Below are 23,608 nucleotides of genomic sequence, written 5' to 3' on the forward strand. Positions count from 1 at the left end.
GGGGTGTTTTGGGGGGTGTAGGGGCTATTTGGACCGTTGACAACGACTATTTTTGCCATTTAAGCCATTGCCCAACGGCTAGTTTAAAAAAAAAAATTAATTTCTGACGGGACGCGGGAATGGACGCGGGATGAGACGGGACGGGACGAAACGGGACGAAATGGCCGTCCCATCCCATCACGTGTCCCGTTTAACATTGGCCCATCCCATTTAACTTGAAGCGGGATGGGACGGGACGGGACGCGGGACAGGACGGCCCGTCCCGTTGGACAGCCTTAGATCCTGGCTTGACATAAGATGAAATAACCAATTGAATCCATTCAAGTTACCAAATAATCTTGCACAGCCATCTCCAATAGTAATCATTAATCTTGGAAAATAATCAGTTCTATCCATTTAATTTTATTTTATTTTACTATAACATATATTGGCCTGAAATGAGTTTACATGGAGAAACATGGACAGAGATAATTCATATATAATTAACCCCAATTTATTTAGAACCGATGCGTAGTTATAATTATTTTTGCATGTACTATTTATCATGTTAGGTTTAGAAGGGCGTTTTAAGAGGTTAATAAAGATTAAAGTTATTCGAAAAATTATGATTCGAGTTTAGGGTTTGGACTACAAAATTATATTCTTTCACTTGCCATAAGTATTACGATTAGGATTCGCGAGTTTAAGGCTTAAATTACTCTCTAATTAAATATCTTAAGATTTATATTAATTTCTCAAAAATTTATACTTTATGAGTAAGAGAATAAATATTTTAACATATTTAAAGCTTATAATGGAATGATTTTTACTAAGCAAGACTATATAAGAAGATATCCACATAAAAACTAGAGTAAATTTAGAAATGCACGAGCACTATACGACAAAAAAAAATATTACCTCATAAATTGCCATCTTTTTGTGTATGAACGTACTAAAACTTATACCATAAATGAATGGCGCATGCAGCAAAAATTTCTGACCCCCGCCTAAAAGGTACTCCTCATTATTTTTGTTACTTTTCTTTAACTTGTTAAAAAAATAATAATTGGTGTTCTAAGTGCAATCCAATAACAAAATTCTAATAAAGTAAAATATGTATTGTCTAATTATGATCATTTAGGATTAGCACTGACAATTAAGGAAAAGGGAAAAAGAATGAGGCCCAGATTTGTTTCAAATCCTTCTAGAAAAGGAATTAACATAAAAATGTTTGATTCCCTGGTTATTTGAATTCATTTCCATTCAAACAATGAAATGATTTTACAGTTATAAATAAACTCTTAAGGGTGAGACCAAAAATCACACTTCTCCTTGTTTTTCAAAGCATAGGTTTAGCCATGGGAAGAAAGAGTAATGGTCGGAAAAAAATTGACATGGTGAAGATACAAAATGAGAGAAACTTACAAGCGAGTTTCTCTAAACGACACGCTGGTCTCTTCAAGCTAAGATCATTACACTTTTCCCAAGAAGTCAAAAAGTCAATCCGGGGTTCGCCCGATCAAAATCTGAGTACAATAGTAGATTCAGACTATCCATGACTCTATGAGTTCAAATATGTTATTAGTTTTAAAATTCGTGTCCAAATCGATTCTCAAAACTCAATTGTTTGATTTTCAAATATTTAACAAGGTTTCGCAACTTTTCACTTTGATTCACATGATTTTGATGTTAAAATCTAAGATAAATTGATGGAACATGATTAGAAAAAGATTAGAATCACTTACCAAAATTTTTAGATGAAATTCCCTCTTCAAAATCGTCTCCTACTGAGTCTAGGGTTCAGAATATTTCCAAGAATCCCGTCTCCCAGCTCTTTTACCATTTGTAGATGTCGCACTTGCGAGAGAGGGTTCGCAATCAATTGCGGACTAGGGCTCTCATTTGCGAACCCTGATAGCCTCATAAAACCTTGCATTTACAAGAAAAAGCTTCACAAATCGAAGTTGGGAGTTTGGCAAATGCGAATAAATGTTCGCAATTCTGAACCAAGGCAAATCTGGCAGACTTCGCAAAATTCGAAGGGATGACACAATTGCGGCAACTGAGCCCCACTATCACCTTCTCAATTTCAATGTTGGTGCTTGCAATTACGATACCTGAGCACCAGCAACACTAGCAGTCAAATTTCAGTTCAAAACCATTCTGGAACATGTTCGAAGCTCATCCGAGCCCTCAAGGCTCCAGCCCAAACATCCACAAAAGTGTAATAACATCATATGAACAAGCTCACTAGATCAAAATACCAAATAACATCTAGAACCATGAATCTAAACATCAAAATGCATGAAATTTTCAAAGAAACTCAAGGACTTTCAAATTTACAACCGGATATCCGAATCACGTCATATCAATTCAAAATTAGATTAAATTTTGTAGACAAATTTCAAATAGCAATACAGAACTATTCCAAGTTTCAACAAAAAAATTCAAACCAGTTAGCTAAGAACTCAATTTCCGGACAAACCTTGAAAATTTTAACTTTCAAAAATGCTAGTTTTCGGCGAAATAAGTCAAAACAAGTTAGGAATTTCCGAATTAAATTTCAGACATACGTCCAAGTTCCAAATCACGATAAGGACCTACCGAGACCTTCAAAATACAGATCCGAGTTCGTTTACACAAAATGTTGACCGTAGTCAACACAAATTATTTTTAAGGCAAAAAATTACATTTTCCTTAATTCTTCATATAGAGACTTTCCGGAACAAAACACGGACTGTGCACGGAAATCGAAAAATACTAAACGGAAATAGCCGAAGTTTCATAACACGTAAATAAAGGTTAAAACCCAAAATCACTTATCAGATCATCACGCTTATATAGACATAATTGATGTAGATTTTATCCATATTGCTAGTTCGGTGTGGCTACACTATCAATTAACTTCGTATTATCTATAATTCTAATATTATTTTCAATGAATAAACAGTACTTATGCCATCTTTTTAGTCTGCGGGTTTAATCACTCATTGAAGTAAAAATTACTCCCTAAACGCTAAAGTGGTATATGATTAAATTTGAATCTGACAAAGAAGTCATTTAAGTTAGCTTTGAAGTGTTTATTTACCAAAAAAAAAAAAAAAAAAAAACTTGAAGTACAAATGATCTCATTTAAGTAAAAACATAAATGAGCTTGAGATACTATTTAACTCCCAACTTCACTTAGAGGAGTGCATCAAATAATCATCATATTATATAATACTTTGAGCTTGAGTGTATATATATATATATATATATATTTAAGTATTTTGAAAAAGTATACTATATGTAACCCTGGGACCACCTTAGATATGCCCGTGAATATGGCATGTGCTAATTCTTTCTATTTGCAATTTTATAAATAAAAAGACCGTTACCAGTCATCTTCATGTTTGTCATCGTAGTAAAAGCCAAAAGACATTAAAGAAAACCCTAACCTCGTGGGAAAATTGTAACACAGTGATCCAAGAGGCGTTACACTGTTTACATGGTTATATAAACCCTTCTTGTTTGATGATCAAAGCACCAAGGAAATTTCAATACTTGAGCAATTAATTATTATTTGCAACTTTTGTAGTCCAAAAAAGATACTCTAATTATCTGAAATGGCAACTACTGGATCTTATTTTATTCTATTTTTTTTGGTACTGGCAACTACTGGATCAACATCCTCTGTGGTGGGAGAAATAGCGACTGTTCTAAGCATTGATGGAGGTGGCATTAAAGGCATCATCCCTGCTACTGTTCTTTCTTTTTTGGAAAGCCAACTCCAGGTATACTGTAAACATATTTTCCATGGTTTCTTAATTGTTTCTTGACTTTTTCTTTTTATTACTTGGGGCTTATATTTTCCTGATTGATGAATGATTGTTTTTGAGTCAGGAATTAGACAATAATGAAGATGCAAGACTTGCAGATTACTTTGATGTGATTGCGGGGACAAGTACAGGTGGCATATTGACCACTATGATAAGTGCTCCAAATGAAAAGGGTCGTCCCTTCTCTGCTGCCAAAGATATTGTATCCTTTTACTTCGAGCATGGCCCTAAGATTTTTCCACAGGGGTACATATAGTTTTATATATATATATATATTTAAAACTTCTATTCTAAGTTTAGCTAACTATTAGATCACCTAAACGATATAAAAAATAAGAGTTCATTACTTATAACGTCATTCAATAATTTAAAATTATTGACTAAAGTCATTAAACTATGACTAATGCAAGCAAATGATCACTCAACTAAAATTATCAAACTTTCCGGTGAAAAAATGACATGACAGCCTACATGGATTTTTTTTTTTTGTATTTTTGGACCAAATAAAATATTAACACCCAAAGAAAACCTAAAATATTCACCCATACACCCAAACTGATCCCCTAAAAACTAAGTTGCTCCGACACGGTAGTTTAGGTGCCGAACTCGAGTCGATACAATACTAGTATAAGTGTGGGTATGAGATCCGTACTGTATGTAGTCAAATAATTTTGGGTACTTTGACCATGACATATGAAAAAATTTGAGACGAGATACAATTTGATTCCCGAAATCAGAATCAAAACTAGGGTAAATTTGAAGAATATAATAATTTTGGGTACTTTGACCATGACATATGAAATAATATAGTGGTAAACAAAGTTAATTTTAGTGATATGATTATGGTGATTTTTGGGGTTATTGATAATGGAGGCGACAGAAAGAACAGAGAAAGAAAGAACACAACATAGACGTGGTCGTGATATTTTAAGGATAAATTTATTCTATTTTAAAATTGTCAAGGGGGTAATAGAACCCCTACAAAATTTAAGTGTGCAGTTGAAAACCCAGTTATAAGTGAGGAGGTACTTATGCATTTTCCCAAACCTATCCTGACAAAAGGCTGTATGTTTAATTTCTAGAATAGTATAATAAAACAGATTTGGTTTCAATTGCAGAGTTTGGCCTCCCATTTTGGGCCCCAAATATGATGGAAAATATCTTCACAAAGTTCTGGAAGACAAGTTGGGAGAGACTCGTTTGCATCAGACTTTAACAAATGTTGTCATTCCAACTTTTGACATGAAGAAATTTCAGCCAATAATATTCACCAAATCGGAGGTAAGTCTTCCATAAATCATATCATTTGGATATGTAGATGGAAATATTGCCGTTAGTAATTATTCTTTATTATGAAACAAATACAGATAGCAAACTCACCTCATCTGGATGCTAAGATGTCTGACATATGCTATGGTACCGCTGCTGCTCCAACTTATTTTCCTCCATATTACTTTGAGAATGATGATGGTAAAGGAAATCAGCATGAGTTCAATCTTATTGATGGTGGTGTTGTTGCTGTCAATCCGGTACATTCCCTCATAAATCATCTTAATTCTGAATCTTTTTTTGTTAGATAATCCAAAAGAGTTAATTTAGATGTCTATTTAATTAGTACTGTGGATTATTTCACGTGACTTTTTCAGCATGCATGCTCATTACCTATACTTTAGTAACCATAATGGGTTTTGGTTGACAGGCCTTAATTGCCGTAAGCACAGTAACCAAAAGTGTGGATCCATCAGTTGCTTCTATAAAGCCATTGGACGTCAAACAAGTTTTGCTGCTCTCATTAGGGACTGGCACTACTGCAGATTTTGCTGGGACATACACAGCAAAGGAGGCAGATAATTGGGGTCTTGTTTCCTGGCTATTTCATAATAATTCGAACCCTCTTATTGAAATGTCATCTGAAGCAAGTGTTATTATGAATGATTATTACATCGCCACCATCTATCGCGCTCTTGGTGCTGAAACGAATTACCTCAGGATTGAAGTAAGGCAATCTCGCTCAAAAACAACGTAACACTCCTAGTTACTCCCTCCGTTCCATTTTATAACGGAGTTTAGAGAGAAATGAAAACTTTTGAAACTTATGATGTAAAACAAGTTATAGATACTTGTAAGACTATAAAAGCTTTTCATCAAGGGCACAATATGAAATTTAAGTTAAATGATTACAAACTTAGCTAGCGTTTGGACAAGGATTTGGTTCAACTTGAAAAAAGAGTTTTTCAAGTTGTGTTAAAAAATAATTTTTAAAAAATGAAGTTCTGTTTGGACATGCATTTTGTTTGAAAAAAATTTGAAATTTTGTGTGTGGAAGAAAAAATTTAACCCAAAACTGTCCTAAATCAATTTTTGAGAACTTGATTTTTTTTTTTTTACTCAAAAACTGATCATATTTTTGAACAAACAATGTTTTCAAATTTTTTGAAAAAGAGTTTCCAAAATCTATGGCCAAACGGAAACTTTGTAAGTTGTCATTCTTTTTATAATAGAATAAAAATAAAATAATGTCACATAAATTAAAACGGCGGGAGTACAAGATTATTTGCAAGTTGATTAATGTAAGAGTGAATACTTTCTTTACCATTTCTTCTCCTTTTATTTTATGTTCCTTTCTTTGTCTGTAATACCAGGAAAATGCATTAACTGGTACTACAACCCAAATGGATAATGCTACAGAGGCTAATATGAACTTATTGGTACAAGTTGGTGAAAACTTGTTGAAGAAACCAGTTTCCAAAGAGAATCCTGAAACCAATGAGGAAGCTCTAAAGAAGTAAGACATATATCTGTGCACCATTATTCTTTATCTATTTAGAGTCTAAACTTTAGTTTGAATTATAAATCTATTTTATTGCTACTTATAACACTGTCCTAATTTGTACGCAGGTTTGCTAAATTGCTCTCAGAAAGGAAGAAAAGACGTGCAAACAAAGCCGACTCATAATAATTATGCTAAAGAATAAACGCTTACAAGGCATGCATTAGGCCGTCAAATCTTGTGTTGTTATAGGATTATCGTACGTGTTTTGCAATTTCAGAAATAAAAAGAGAGGGATAAGTTTCAATAGAAATATCCCTCTCTATGTAATATGCTAATTATAAGGACTATGTGTAAACTTTTGGTTGTGTTATTCTAAGCCAAACCAATGAAAATAAATATAGAAAAACTTGCCGTTTTATGGATCTTTTTATTCATATATTGCTATTACTATCCCTCATTTGAACATAGATCCGAACTCCCATTCAGAATAGGGGGGGGGGGGGGACGGCCGCTCCGCTCTTCGGGACTTTCTTTATTCTTTTTTTATTAAAACAATTACAACTGAAAAAGACTGCTAGAAATTTAGACTGACGGCGTACCTGAACAATTTATGCCTGCAGAGCCCTCGATTCTCTTTCTATGACTACTCTAGAGTCTCACTACTCAATGGCTTTCAGTCCTGCTCATTAATGTACTATAAAAAAAGTAGCTCTCCTTCTCTTATTAGAGATATGCACTCCTACCAAGAAATGGAAGAGTCAATTGCTTTCTCTTCGACGACACAATGCCTCACCTGCCCCGTGAGCCTGAATCATTTGCTAAAGCCTCCAACCATTCTTGCTGGAGAGATGCTATTAGAGTCTAACTGTTTTCTTGGATTCGATCGTATTTTTATCTTGTTGTTGTTCTTATTTATTGCCTTTACTCCATTTATAGTGATCCGGCCATTCGTTTTGTGTATTGTAGCCATGTTATCCTATTTACTGCTTCTTCTATGTTCATTTGTGGTTACTTTCCGGGTTAGTTGGTTTGATTTCGGGGGTGTTTCGGAGTGAATTGAAATATTTAGTCCCAATGTTGAAGGCTCAAGTTGAAAGAGTTGACCGGAGTTTGACTTTTTTATAAATGACTCCGGTTTGGAGTTTGGATGGTTCCAGTAGCTTCATATGGTGAATTTGAATACTGTGCTTATGAATGCTCATTGGATTTGTTTTTGTTATTGTCGTCGTGTTCTATACAGTGTGCTCTTTGGAGGAGAGTACATTGTAACGCATTTTGGCCAACCCCAACCGAGGTACCACAAGGGAGGTTTTGGACCAGTTTTGTATCTTTTTTCACCTTTTATTCCAACATATGTTCACGTGTTCCAATAACATCATTATCCTGGCGCGGAGATACATCTCGGAGCCACTTTAATTGTATCAATTGGAGCCTATTTGGATTAGCTTAAAAAAACTAGATTTTCAGCAGAAATAGCTTTTAAGTCAAAAAGCATTAAGTTGGGATTGCCCAATTTATTGCTTTTGGCTTATTTTAAACACTTTTTAACTTTACCAAACACTGAAAAAGCTAAAAAGAGCTTAAAAGCAAATTTGATCCGGTTAAAAGCCAATCCAAACACCCTCAATCTTTAAATTGGTTCATCCCTACTGAGTTAACCAGGATTTTTTGCTAGGCACCAATTCCTAGTAAATAAACGCTGTTCCCAGGCTATATTCCAGCAAAGTTAGTTGAATTAATGTTGACTTTATTGCCAAGTAAGACTAGCTCAATTGGTAAAGCATCTCCACACACGATCGTTGGGAAAATATGAATAGATCCTCCTAAATTGGATAGAATTTTTTTTTTTTTTTTTTTAAAAAAAAAAGAAGAAATGTTGACTTCATTGAAAATTATTAGCCTAGCTAATCTAATAAACATCCTAGCCTCTGTCCACTTTTGCTTGGAATATTCCCTAATCACTAGCTAAAAATAACTAGGATGCTTGGCCAATATTAGCTATTTCTCTAGCTAATTATTTAATATCATGGCCTATATATTTGTGTCTATCAAGGTATGACTTCCTGGCTATTCTAGCTAGGTTGATCCTGGCAAGGCTGTCCAACGGGACGGGACCAAATTAACGGAACGGGACGAGACGACATTTAAGCGGGACGATGGCGGGATGGGACGAAACGGGACAAAACGTTCATCTCATCCCGTTCCGCTAACAAACGGGATGGGACGGGACGGAACGGGACGGCACGGGACGGGTTCGTGGGCCTTAAGTGTATTTTTTTTAAAACATTTAGTTTTTTAAAAATTACTTTGTTTTTAAAGTTTGCAACGACTAGATTTTTGATTAATTATTTAATAAACTTAAATGTTACTATGTTAAAATGAAAATTAGAAAACTATGTAAAGAATTATAAAATATTAAAAAAAAAAAGACTTGTAATGAAATATTCTAGTAATTATAAATTTATAATAGAGTTATAATTTATTTAATATAATTTTAAAGTATTAACTATTAAGTAACTAAAACAATTCATAAATAAAATTCAATGCTTAGAGCCTTTTATTTTATTAATAGAACTTTCAAATCTCAAATACAAATATAATTATTTTTAAGAGCACCTAATCTACGCATCCACCTTCTAGGAAAGGGTTCTGTTTGAACTAGGCCTCTTAGTAGCCAATTACAATTATCATAGTAATATTTGTAAGCTCATATATAGCTTCTTTGTAACTTATCAATAATATCTCTCGGACATTCTGCTAGAATTGGCAATGTTGATTAGTGTTCCATGAGCTCTCTATGCCGTCATCGCTCCCAGTGGTTAATATCTCATTAGAGAGAATAATATAGAATATTAGAATATAAGAGATTTGAGAGAGAAGATTGATTTTTGTGGGAAAAAATGAAGAAGAATGGGGGTATTTATTGTAGAAGATAGGGTCAAAGTATAATTTAGTAAACTTAGGGGTTATATTAAAAGTTTGGGGGTAGGGGGTGTGGGGGCTATTTGGACCGTTGGCAACGACTATTTTTGCCATTTAAGCCATTGCCCAACGGCTAGTTTAAAAAAAAATTAATAATTTCTGGCGGGACGCGGGAATGGACGCGGGAATGGACGGAACGGGACGAAACGGGACGAAATGATCGTCCCGTCCCATCCCGTGTCCCGTTTAACATTGGCCCATCCCATTTAACTTGAAGCGGGATGGGACGGGACGGGACGCGGGACGGGACGGCCCGTCCCGTTGGACAGCCTTAGATCCTGGCTTGACATAAGATGAAATAACCAATTGAATCCATTCAAGTTACCAAATAATCTTGCACAGCCATCTCCAATAGTATCATTAATCTTGGAAAATAATCAGTTCTATCCATTTAATTTTATTTTATTTTACTATAACATATATTGGCCTGAAAATGAGTTTACATTGTGAAACATGGACAGAGATAATTCATATATAATTAACTTCAATTTATTTAGAACCGAGGCGTAGTTATAATTATTTTTGCATGTACTATTTATCATGTTAGGTTTAGAAGGGCGTTTTAAGAGGTTAATAAAGATTAAAGTTATTCGAAAAATTATGATTCGAGTTTAGGGTTTGGACTACAAAATTATATTCTTTCACTTGCCATAAGTATTACGATTAGGATTCGCGAGTTTGTAAAGGCTTAAATTACTCTGTAATTAATTATCTTAAGATTTATATTAATTTCTCAAAAATTTATACTTTATGAGTAAGAGAATAAATATTTTAACATATTTAAAGCTTATAATGGAATGATTTTTACTAAGCAAGACTATATAAGAAGATATACACATAAAAACTAGAGTAAATTTAGAAATGCACGAGCACTATACGACAAAAAAAAATATTACCTCATAAATTGCCATCTTTTTGTGTATGAACGTACTAAAACTTATACCATAAATGAATGGCGCATGCAGCAAAAATTTCTGACCCCCGCATAAAAGGTACTCCTCATTATTTTTGTTACTTTTCTTTAACTTGTTAAAAAAATAATAATTGGTGTTCTAAGTGCAATCCAATAACAAAATTCTAATAAAGTAAAATATGTATTGTCTAATTATGATCATTTAGGATTAGCACTGACAATTAAGGAAAAGGGAAAAAGAATGAGGCCCAGATTTGTTTCAAATCCTTCTAGAAAAGGAATTAACATAAAAATGTTTGATTCCCTGGTTATTTGAATTCATTTCCATTCAAACAATGAAATGATTTTACAGTTATAAATAAACTCTTAAGGGTGAGACCAAAAATCACACTTCTCCTTGTTTTTCAAAGCATAGGTTTAGCCATGGGAAGAAAGAGTAATGGTCGGAAAAAAATTGACATGGTGAAGATACAAAATGAGAGAAACTTACAAGCGAGTTTCTCTAAACTACACGCTGGTCTCTTCAAGAAGGCTAGTGAACTTTGTACACTAAGTGGTGCTGAAGTTGCTTTAGTGGTTTTTTCCTCCGGCAACAAAGTTTACTCGTTTGGCCACCCCTCTATGGATTTGGTCATGGTTCGGTCTTGATTTTATTTTCTCGACACAAATTTATTGTCTACAAATTCTGGCACGCCCAGTAGGACAATCTCTACCTCTCATCTCAATTATTCAATCACCAAAGTTCAAGAACATCAAAATGGCTTCAAAGAAAATCAAGTCCAATCAAATCAAACCTCAACCATGGTCTTTCCTCTAAAATTTACCTCCAAACCAGTCGAATCTAACCAAAATTGGCTTAATATCATCAAAAAATACTAGAAAAATCAATTACAATAGATAAAGCTAAAGTCATTACACTTTTCCCAAGAAGTCAAAAAGTCAATCCGGGGTTCGCCCGATCAAAATCTGAGTACAATAGTAGATTCAGACTATCCATGACTCTATGAGTTCAAATATGTTATTAGTTTTAAAATTCGTGTCCAAATCGATTCTCAAAACTCAATTGTTTGATTTTCAAATATTTAACAAGGTTTCGCAACTTTTCACTTTGATTCACATGATTTTGATGTTAAAATCTAAGATAAATTGATGGAACATGATTAGAAAAAGATTAGAATCACTTACCAAAATTTTTAGATGAAATTCCCTCTTCAAAATCGTCTCCTACTGAGTCTAGGGTTCAGAATATTTTCAAGAATCCCGTCTCCCAGCTCTTTTACCATTTGTAGATGTCGCACTTGCGAGAGAGGGTTCGCAATCAATTGCGGACTAGGGCTCTCATTTGCGAACCCTGATAGCCTCATAAAACCTTGCATTTACAAGAAAAAGCTTCACAAATCGAAGTTGGGAGTTTGGCAAATGCGAATAAATGTTCGCAATTCTGAACCAAGGCAAATCTGGCAGACTTCGCAAAATTCGAAGGGATGACACAATTGCGGCAACTGAGCCCCACTATCACCTTCTCAATTTCAATGTTGGTGCTTGCAATTACGATACCTGAGCACCAGCAACACTAGCAGTCAAATTTCAGTTCAAAACCATTCTGGAACATGTTCGAAGCTCATCCGAGCCCTCAAGGCTCCAGCCCAAACATCCACAAAAGTGTAATAACATCATATGAACAAGCTCACTAGATCAAAATACCAAATAACATCTAGAACCATGAATCTAAACATCAAAATGCATGAAATTTTCAAAGAAACTCAAGGACTTTCAAATTTACAACCAGATATCGGAATCACGTCATATCAATTCAAAATTAGATTAAATTTTGTAGACAAATTTCAAATAGCAATAGAGAACTATTCCAAGTTTCAACACAAAAATTCAAACCAGTTAGCTAAGAACTCAATTTCCGGACAAACCTTGAAAATTTTAACTTTCAAAAATGCTAGTTTTCGGCGAAATAAGTCAAAACAAGTTAGGAATTTCCAAATTAAATTTCAGACATACGTCCAAGTTCCAAATCACGATAAAGACCTACCGAGACCTTCAAAATACAGATCCGAGTTCGTTTACACAAAATGTTGACCGTAGTCAACACAAATTATTTTTAAGGCAAAAAATTACATTTTCCTTAATTCTTCATATAGAGACTTTCCGGAACAAAACACGGACTGTGCACGGAAATCGAAAAATACTAAACGGAAATAGCCGAAGTTTCATAACACGTAAATAAAGGTTAAAACCCAAAATCACTTATCAGATCATCACGCTTATATAGACATAATTGATGTAGATTTTATCCATATTGCTAGTTCGGTGTGGCTACACTATCAATTAACTTCGTATTATCTATAATTCTAATATTATTTTCAATGAATAAACAGTACTTATGCCATCTTTTTAGTCTGCGGGTTTAATCACTCATTGAAGTAAAAATTACTCCCTAAACGCTAAAGTGGTATATGATTAAATTTGAATCTGACAAAGAAGTCATTTAAGTTAGCTTTGAAGTGTTTATTTACCAAAAAAAAAAAAAAACTTGAAGTACAAATGATCTCATTTAAGTAAAAACATAAATGAGCTTGAGATACTATTTAACTCCCAACTTCACTTAGAGGAGTGCATCCAATAATCATCATATTATATAATACTTTGAGCTTGAGTGTACATATATATATTTAAGTATTTTGAAAAAGTATACTATATGTAACCCTGGGACCACCTTAGATATGCCCGTGAATATGGCATGTGCTAATTCTTTCTATTTGCAATTTTATAAATAAAAAGACCGTTACCAGTCATCTTCATGTTTGTCATCGTAGTAAAAGCCAAAAGACATTAAAGAAAACCCTAACCTCGTGGGAAAATTGTAACACAGTGATCCAAGAGGCGTTACACTGTTTACATGGTTATATAAACCCTTCTTGTTTGATGATCAAAGCACCAAGGAAATTTCAATACTTGAGCAATTAATTATTATTTGCAACTTTTGTAGTCCAAAAAAGATACTCTAATTATCTGAAATGGCAACTACTGGATCTTATTTTATTCTATTTTTTTTGGTACTGGCAACTACTGGATCAACATCCTCTGTGGTGGGAGAAATAGCGACTGTTCTAAGCATTGATGGAGGTGGCATTAAAGGCATCATCCCTGCTACTGTTCTTTCTTTTTTGGAAAGCCAACTCCAGGTATACTGTAAACATATTTTCCATGGTTTCTTAATTGTTTCTTGACTTTTTCTTTTTATTACTTGGGGCTTATATTTTCCTGATTGATGAATGATTGTTTTTGAGTCAGGAATTAGACAATAATGAAGATGCAAGACTTGCAGATTACTTTGATGTGATTGCGGGGACAAGTACAGGTGGCATATTGACCACTATGATAAGTGCTCCAAATGAAAAGGGTCGTCCCTTCTCTGCTGCCAAAGATATTGTATCCTTTTACTTCGAGCATGGCCCTAAGATTTTTCCACAGGGGTACATATAGTTTTATATATATATATATATTTAAAACTTCTATTCTAAGTTTAGCTAACTATTAGATCACCTAAACGATATAAAAAATAAGAGTTCATTACTTATAACGTCATTCAATAATTTAAAATTATTGACTAAAGTCATTAAACTATGACTAATGCAAGCAAATGATCACTCAACTAAAATTATCAAACTTTCCGGTGAAAAAATGACATGACAGCCTACATGGATTTTTTTTTTTTGTATTTTTGGACCAAATAAAATATTAACACCCAAAGAAAACCTAAAATATTCACCCATACACCCAAACTGATCCCCTAAAAACTAAGTTGCTCCGACACGGTAGTTTAGGTGCCGAACTCGAGTCGATACAATACTAGTATAAGTGTGGGTATGAGATCCGTACTGTATGTAGTCAAATAATTTTGGGTACTTTGACCATGACATATGAAAAAATTTGAGACGAGATACAATTTGATTCCCGAAATCAGAATCAAAACTAGGGTAAATTTGAAGAATATAATAATTTTGGGTACTTTGACCATGACATATGAAATAATATAGTGGTAAACAAAGTTAATTTTAGTGATATGATTATGGTGATTTTTGGGGTTATTGATAATGGAGGCGACAGAAAGAACAGAGAAAGAAAGAACACAACATAGACGTGGTCGTGATATTTTAAGGATAAATTTATTCTATTTTAAAATTGTCAAGGGGGTAATAGAACCCCTACAAAATTTAAGTGTGCAGTTGAAAACCCAGTTATAAGTGAGGAGGTACTTATGCATTTTCCCAAACCTATCCTGACAAAAGGCTGTATGTTTAATTTCTAGAATAGTATAATAAAACAGATTTGGTTTCAATTGCAGAGTTTGGCCTCCCATTTTGGGCCCCAAATATGATGGAAAATATCTTCACAAAGTTCTGGAAGACAAGTTGGGAGAGACTCGTTTGCATCAGACTTTAACAAATGTTGTCATTCCAACTTTTGACATGAAGAAATTTCAGCCAATAATATTCACCAAATCGGAGGTAAGTCTTCCATAAATCATATCATTTGGATATGTAGATGGAAATATTGCCGTTAGTAATTATTCTTTATTATGAAACAAATACAGATAGCAAACTCACCTCATCTGGATGCTAAGATGTCTGACATATGCTATGGTACCGCTGCTGCTCCAACTTATTTTCCTCCATATTACTTTGAGAATGATGATGGTAAAGGAAATCAGCATGAGTTCAATCTTATTGATGGTGGTGTTGTTGCTGTCAATCCGGTACATTCCCTCATAAATCATCTTAATTCTGAATCTTTTTTTGTTAGATAATCCAAAAGAGTTAATTTAGATGTCTATTTAATTAGTACTGTGGATTATTTCACGTGACTTTTTCAGCATGCATGCTCATTACCTATACTTTAGTAACCATAATGGGTTTTGGTTGACAGGCCTTAATTGCCGTAAGCACAGTAACCAAAAGTGTGGATCCATCAGTTGCTTCTATAAAGCCATTGGACGTCAAACAAGTTTTGCTGCTCTCATTAGGGACTGGCACTACTGCAGATTTTGCTGGGACATACACAGCAAAGGAGGCAGATAATTGGGGTCTTGTTTCCTGGCTATTTCATAATAATTCGAACCCTCTTATTGAAATGTCATCTGAAGCAAGTGTTATTATGAATGATTATTACATCGCCACCATCTATCGCGCTCTTGGTGCTGAAACGAATTACCTCAGGATTGAAGTAAGGCAATCTCGCTCAAAAACAACGTAACACTCCTAGTTACTCCCTCCGTTCCATTTTATAACGGAGTTTAGAGAGAAATGAAAACTTTTGAAACTTATGATGTAAAACAAGTTATAGATACTTGTAAGACTATAAAAGCTTTTCATCAAGGGCAAAATATGAAATTTAAGTTAAATGATTACAAACTTAGCTAGCGTTTGGACAAGGATTTGGTTCAACTTGAAAAAAGAGTTTTTCAAGTTGTGTTAAAAAATAATTTTTAAAAATTGAAGTTGTGTTTGGACATGCATTTTGTTTGAAAAAAATTTGAAATTTTGTGTGTGGAAGAAAAAATTTAACCCAAAACTGTCCTAAATCAATTTTTGAGAACTTGATTTTTTTTTAACTCAAAAACTGATCATATTTTTGAACAAACAATGTTTTCAAATTTTTTGAAAAAGAGTTTCCAAAATCTATGGTCAAACAAAAACTTAATAAGTTGTCATTCTTTTTATAATAGAATAAAAATAAAATAATGTCACATAAATTGAAACGGCGGGAGTACAAGATTATTTGCAAGTTGTAATGTAAGAGTGAATACTTTCTTTACCATTTCTTCTCCTTTTATTTTATGTTCCTTTCTTTGTCTGTAATACCAGGAAAATGCATTAACTGGTACTACAACCCAAATGGATAATGCTACAGAGGCTAATATGAACTTATTGGTACAAGTTGGTGAAAACTTGTTGAAGAAACCAGTTTCCAAAGAGAATCCTGAAACCAATGAGGAAGCTCTAAAGAAGTAAGACATATATCTGTGCACCATTATTCTTTATCTATTTAGAGTCTAAACTTTAGTTTGAGTTATAAATCTATTTTATTGCTACTTATAACACTGTCCTAATTTGTACGCAGGTTTGCTAAATTGCTCTCAGAAAGGAAGAAAAGACGTGCAAACAAAGCCGACTCATAATAATTATGCTAAAGAATAAACGCTTGCAAGGCATGCATTAGGCCGTCAAATCTTGTGTTGTTATAGGATTATCGTACGTGTTTTGCAATTTCAGAAATAAAAAGAGAGGGATAAGTTTCAATAGAAATATCCCTCTCTATGTAATATGCTAATTATAAGGACTATGTGTAAACTTTTGGTTGTGTTATTCTAAGCCAAACCAATGAAAATAAATATAGAAAAACTTGCCGTTTTATGGATCTTTTTATTCATATATTGCTATTACTATCCCTCATTTGAACATAGATCCGAACTCCCATTCAGAATAGGGGGGGGGGGGGGACGGCCGCTCCGCTCTTCGGGACTTTCTTTATTCTTTTTTTATTAAAACAATTACAACTGAAAAAGACTGCTAGAAATTTAGACTGACGGCGTACCTGAACAATTTATGCCTGCAGAGCCCTCGATCCTCTTTCTATGACTACTCTAGAGTCTCACTATTCAATGGCTTTCAGTCCTGCTCATTAATGTACTATAAAAAAAGTAGCTCTCCTTCTCTTATTAGAGATATGCACTCCTACCAAGAAATGGAAGAGTCAATTGCTTTCTCTTCGACGACACAATGCCTCACCTGCCCCGTGAGCCTGAATCATTTGCTAAAGCCTCCAACCATTCTTGCTGGAGAGATGCTATTAGAGTCTAACTGTTTTCTTGGATTCGATCGTATTTTTATCTTGTTGTTGTTCTTATTTATTGCCTTTACTCCATTTATAGTGATCCGGCCATTCGTTTTGTGTATTGTAGCCATGTTATCCTATTTACTGCTTCTTCTATGTTCATTTGTGGTTACTTTCCGGGTTAGTTGGTTTGATTTCGGGGGTGTTTCGGAGTGAATTGAGATATTTAGTCCCAATGTTGAAGACTTAAGTTGAAAGAGTTGACCGGAGTTTGACTTTTTTATAAACGACTCCGGTTTGGAGTTTGGATGGTTCCAGTAGCTTCATATGGTGAATTTGGACATCGTGCTTATGAATGCTTATTGGGTTTGTTTTTGTTATTGTCGTCGTGTTCTATACAGTGTGCTCTTTGGAGGAGAGTACATTGTAACGCATTTTGGCCAACCCCAACCGAGGTACCACAAGGGAGGTTTCGGACCAGTTTTGTATCTTTTTCCAACTTTTATTCCAACATATGTTCACGTGTTCCAATAACATCATTATCCTGGCGCAAAGATACATCTCGGAGCCACTTTAATTGTATCAATTAGAGCCTATTTGGATTAGCTTAAAAAAAGTAGATTTTCAGCAGAAATAGCTTTTAAGTCAAAAAAACATTAAGTTGGGATTGCCCAATTTATTGCTTTTGGCTTATTTTAAACACTTTTTAACTTTACCAAACACTGAAAAAAGCTAAAAAGAGCTTAAAAGCAAATTTGATCAGGTTAAAAGCCAATTCAAACACCCTCAGTCTTTAAATTGGTTCATCCCTGCTGAGTTAACCAGGATTTTTTGCTAGGCACCAATTCCTAGTAAATAAACGCTGTTCCTAGGCTATATTCCAGCAAAGTTAGTTGAATTAATGTTGACTTTATTGCCAAGTGAGACTAGCTCAATTGGTAAAGCACCTCCACACCCGATCGTTGGGAAAATATGAATAGATCCTCCTAAATTAGATAGAATTTCTTTTTATTTTTTTTTTTTAAAAAAGAAGAAATGTTGACTTCATTGAAAATTATTAGCCTAGCTAATCTTATAAACATCCTAGCCTCTGTCCACTTTTGCTTGGAATATTCCCTAATCACTAGCTAAAAATAACTAGGATGCTTGGCCAATATTAGCTATTTCTCTAGCTAATTATTTAATATCATGGCCTATATATTTGTGTCTAGCAAGGTATGACTTCCTGGCTATTCTAGCTAGGTTGATCCTGGCAAGGCTGTCCAACGGGAAGGGACGGGACCAAATTAACGGAACGGGACGGGACGACATTTAAGTGGGACGGTGGTGGGATGGGACGAAACGGGACGAAACGTTCATCACATCCGGTCCCGCTAACAAACGGGATGAGACGGGACGGAACGGGACGGAACGGGACGGGATCGTGGGCGTTAAGTGTATTTTTTTTTAAAAAACATTTAGTTTTTTAAAAATTACTTTGTTTTAAAGTTTGCAACGGCTAGATTTTGATTAATTATTTAATAAACTTAAATGTTACTATGTTAAAATAAAAATTAGAAAACTATGTACAGAATTATAAAATATTAAAAATAAAGACTTGTAATGAAATATTCTAGTAATTATAAATTTATAATAGAGTTATAATTTATTTAATATAATTTTAAAGTATTAACTATTAAGTAACTAAAACAATTCATAATAAAATTCAATGCTTAGAGCCTTTTATTTTATTAATAGAACTTTCAAATCTCAAATACAAATATAATTCTTTTTAAAAGCACCTAATCTATGCATCCACCTTCTAGGAAAGGGTTCTGTTTGAACTAGGCCTCTTAGTAGCCACTTACAATTACCATACTAATATTTGTAAGCTCATATATAGCTTCTTTGTAACTTATCAATAATATCTCTCGGAAATTCTGCTGGAATTGGCAATGTTGATTAGTGTTCCATGAGCTCTATGCCGTCATCGCTCCCAGTGGTTAATATCTCATTAGAGAGAATAATATAAAATATTAGAATATTAGAAGATAAGAGATTTGAGAGAGAAGATTGATTTTTGTGGGAAAAAATGAAGAAGAATGGGGGTATTTATTGTAGAAAATAGGGCCAAAGTGTAATTTAATAAACTTAGGGGTTATATTAAAAGTTTGGGGGTAGGGGGTGTTTTGGGGGGTGTAGGGGATATTTGGACCGTTGGCAACAACTATTTTTGCCATTTAAGCCATTGCCCAACGACTAGTTTAAAAAAAAAAAATTAATTTTTGGCGGGACGCGGGACTGGATGCGGGATGGGACGGGACGGGACGAAACGGGATGAAATGGCCGTCCCGTCCCATCCCGTGTCCCGTTTAACATTGGCCCATCCCATTTAACTTGAAGCGGGATGGGACGGGACGGGACGGGACGGCCCGTCCCGTTGGACAGCCTTAGATCCTGGCTTGACATAAGATGAAATAACCAATTGAATCCATTCAAGTTACCAAATAATCTTGCACAGCCATCTCCAATAGTATCATTAATCTTGGAAAATAATCAGTTCTATCCATTTAATTTAATTTTATTTTACTATAACATATATTGGCCTGATATGAGTTTACATGGAGAAACATGGACAGAGATAATTCATATATAATTAACCCCAATTTATTTAGAACCGAGGCGTAGTTATAATTATTTTTGCATGTACTATTTATCATGTTAGGTTTAGAAGGGCGTTTTAAGAGGTTAATAAAGATTAAAGTTATTCGAAAAATTATGATTCAAGTTTAGGGTTTGGACTACAAAATTATATTCTTTCACTTGCCATAAGTATTACGATTAGGATTCGCGAGTTTGTAAAGGCTTAAATTACTCTCTAATTAATTATCTTAAGATTTATATTAATTTCTCAAAAATTTATACTTTATGAGTAAGAGAATAAATATTTTAACATATTTAAAGCTTATAATGGAATGATTTTTACTAAGCAAGACTATATAAGAAGATATCCACATAAAAACTAGAGTAAATTTAGAAATGCACGAGCACTTTACGACAAAAAAAAATATTACCTCATAAATTGCCATCTTTTTGTGTATGAACGTACTAAAACTTATACCATAAATGAATGGCGCATGCAGCAAAAATTTCTGACCCCCGCATAAAAGGTACTCCTCATTATTTTTGTTACTTTTCTTTAACTTGTTAAAAAAATAATAATTGGTGTTCTAAGTGCAATCCAATAACAAAATTCTAATAAAGTAAAATATGTATTGTCTAATTATGATCATTTAGGATTAGCACTGACAATTAAGGAAAAGGGAAAAAGAATGAGGCCCAGATTTGTTTCAAATCCTTCTAGAAAAGGAATTAACATAAAAATGTTTGATTCCCTGGTTATTTGAATTCATTTCCATTCAAACAATGAAATGATTTTACAGTTATAAATAAACTCTTAAGGGTGAGACCAAAAATCACACTTCTCCTTGTTTTTCAAAGCATAGGTTTAGCCATGGGAAGAAAGAGTAATGGTCGGAAAAAAATTGACATGGTGAAGATACAAAATGAGAGAAACTTACAAGCGAGTTTCTCTAGACGACACGCTGGTCTCTTCAAGAAGGCTAGTGAACTTTGTACACTAAGTGGTGCTGAAGTTGCTTTAGTGGGTTTTTCCCTCGGCAACAAAGTTTACTCGTTTGGCCACCCCTATATGGATTTGGTCATGGTTCGGTCTTGATTTTGTTTTCTCGACACAAATTTATTGTCTACAAATTCTGACACGCCCAGTAGGACAATCTCTACCTCTCATCTCAATTTTTCAATCACCAAAGTTCAAGAACATCAAAATGGCTTGAAAGAAAATCAAGTCCAATCAAATCAAACCTCAACCATGGTCTTTCCTCTAAAATTTACCTCCAAACCAGTCGAATCTAACCAAAATTGGCTTAATATCATAAAAAAATACTAGAAAAATCAATTACAATAGATAAAGCTAAGATCATTACACTTTTTCCAAGAAGTCAAAAAGTCAATCCGGGGTTTGCCTGATCAAAATCCGGGTACAATAGTAGATTCTGACTATCCATGACCCTATGAGTTCAAATATATTATTAGTTTTAAAATCCGTGTCCAAATCGATTCTCAAAACTCAATTGTTTGATGTTCAAATATTTAACAAGGTTTCGCAATTTTTCACTTTGATTCACATGATTTTGATGTTAAAATCTAAGATAAATTGATAGAACATGATTAGAAAAAGATTAGAATCACTTACCAAAATTTTTAGATGAAATTCCCTCTTCAAAATCGTCTCCTAAGTCTAGGGTTCAGAATATTTCCAAGAATCCCGTCTCCCAGCTCTTTTACAATTTGTAGATGTCGCACTTGCGACAGTGGGTTCGCAATCAATTGCGGACTAGGGCTCGCATTTGCGAACCCTGATAGCCTCATAAAACCTCGCATTTGCAAGAAAAGGCTTCACAAATCGAAGTTGGGAGTTTGGCAAATGCGAATAAATGTTCGCAATTCTGAACCAAGGCAAATCTGGAAGACTTCGCAAATGCGAAGGGATGACACAATTGCGGCAACTGAGCCCCACTATCACCTTCTCAATTTCAATGTTGGTGCTTGCAATTACGATACCTGAGCACCAGCAACACTAGCAGTCAAATTTCAGTTCAAAACCATTCTGGAACATGTCCGAAGCTCATCCGAGCCCTCAAGGCTCCAGCCCAAACATCCACAAAATTGTAATAACATCATATGAACAAGCTCGCTCGATCAAAATACCAAATAACACCTAGAACCATGAATCAGACATCAAAATGCATGAAATTTTAAAAGAAACTCAAGGACTTTCAAATTTACAACCGCATATCCGAATCACGTCAAATCAATTCAAAATTAGATTAAATTTTGCAGACAAGTTTCAAATAGCAATACAGAACTATTCCAAGTCTCAACATAAAAATTCAAACCAGTTAGCTAAGAAATCAACTTCCGGACAAACCTTGAAAATTTTAACTTTCAAAAATGTTAGTTTTCGGAAAAATAAGTCAAATCACGTTAGGGACTTCCGAATTAAATTTCGGACATACGTCCAAGTTCCAAATCACGATAAGGACCTCCCGGGACTGTCAAAATACTGATCCGAGTTCGTTTACACAAAATGATGACCGTAGTCGACACAAATTATTTTTAAGGCAAAAATTTACATTTTCCTTAATTCTTCATATAGAGACTTTTCGTAATAACCCATCCAACTTTTGAAACCAAAAGTACTACTACTATTATCACAAAGAAAATTTCACAATAAAAGGAAGAAGAACTCCCATTTCATCATTTATTCAGAAATATAAGAACTGGTGCTCTTTGATATTGGTTGATACATACAACAACATACAGTTCGATTTGGTAAATTACATAAAAGCAAAAGTGCTAGGGAAAAAAACCACTTAAAACGGTGGTTAAGTTCATTCATACGGAAAGAGAAGGAGAAAGACCGAACTCAAGTCCCCACAGCTCAAATCCTCCATTCACAAAATCATAGTGACCTCCCTTCAACTTCAATGCTAGTGTTTTCTTCACCAAACCTTCTCTCACAAATGGATAGGTCAACAAATTTCCAAGTGACACATTCACAGCTTCATGCAATTTTTTTCAATTTACCATTTCTTCTCCTTTTATTTTATGTTCCTTTATTTGTCTGTAATACAAGGAAAATGCATTAACTGGTACTACAACCCAAATGGATAATGCTACAGAGGCTAATATGAACTTATTGGTACAAGTTGGTGAAAACTTGTCGAAGAAACCAGTTTCCAAAGAGAATCCTGAAACCAATGAGGAAGCTCTAAAGAAGTAAGACATATATCTGTGCACCATTATTCTTTATCTAGAAATGCACGAGCACTATACGAAAAAAAAATATTACTTCATAAATTGCCATCTTTTTGTGTATGAACATACTAAAACTTATACCATAAATGAATGGCGCAGCAAAAATTTCTCAGCCCCGCATAAAAGGTAGTCCTTATTATTTTTGTACTTTTCTTTAACTTCTTAACAAAATAATAATTGGTGTTCTAAGTGCAATCCAATAACAAAATTTTAATAAAGTAAAATATGTATTGTCTAATTATGATCATTTAGGATTAGCACCGACAATTAAGGAAAAGGGAAAAAGAATGAGGACCAGATTTGTTTCAAATCCTTCTAGAAAAGGAATTAACATAAAAATGTTTGATTCCCTGGTTATTTGAATTCATTTCCATTCAAACAACGAAGTACTTTACAGCTATAAATGGTTACTTT

General features: G+C 34.1%; 3 protein-coding genes across 3 annotated transcripts; all 3 read left to right on the plus strand.

Annotated features, from left to right (window-relative positions):
* Positions 1 to 3,413: 3,413 nt before the first annotated feature.
* On the plus strand, positions 3,414 to 6,992 carry LOC138884104 (patatin-T5-like). The gene is made up of 7 exons (XM_070164892.1): positions 3,414 to 3,752; positions 3,862 to 4,043; positions 4,916 to 5,078; positions 5,165 to 5,326; positions 5,497 to 5,793; positions 6,440 to 6,582; positions 6,696 to 6,992. The coding sequence occupies exons 1-7, from the start codon at positions 3,585 to 3,587 to the stop codon at positions 6,751 to 6,753; spliced, it is 1,173 nt and encodes a 390-aa protein (XP_070020993.1). The 5' UTR covers positions 3,414 to 3,584; the 3' UTR covers positions 6,754 to 6,992.
* A 6,384-nt stretch (positions 6,993 to 13,376) lies between these two features.
* LOC104241612 (patatin-T5-like) lies at positions 13,377 to 16,897 on the plus strand. Its single transcript, XM_070164893.1, has 7 exons — positions 13,377 to 13,662; positions 13,772 to 13,953; positions 14,826 to 14,988; positions 15,075 to 15,236; positions 15,407 to 15,703; positions 16,345 to 16,487; positions 16,601 to 16,897. The coding sequence occupies exons 1-7, from the start codon at positions 13,495 to 13,497 to the stop codon at positions 16,656 to 16,658; spliced, it is 1,173 nt and encodes a 390-aa protein (XP_070020994.1). The 5' UTR covers positions 13,377 to 13,494; the 3' UTR covers positions 16,659 to 16,897.
* A 3,910-nt stretch (positions 16,898 to 20,807) lies between these two features.
* Positions 20,808 to 23,159, plus strand: LOC104229244 (agamous-like MADS-box protein AGL62). Its single transcript, XM_070163419.1, has 2 exons — positions 20,808 to 21,020; positions 23,013 to 23,159. Exons 1-2 carry the CDS (start codon positions 20,808 to 20,810, stop codon positions 23,157 to 23,159), a joined length of 360 nt encoding a protein of 119 aa, XP_070019520.1.
* Positions 23,160 to 23,608: the final 449 nt, after the last annotated feature.

This window comes from Nicotiana sylvestris, chromosome 12, assembly GCF_000393655.2.
Source record: "Nicotiana sylvestris chromosome 12, ASM39365v2, whole genome shotgun sequence".
In the NCBI taxonomy this organism is placed as follows: domain Eukaryota; kingdom Viridiplantae; phylum Streptophyta; class Magnoliopsida; order Solanales; family Solanaceae; genus Nicotiana; species Nicotiana sylvestris.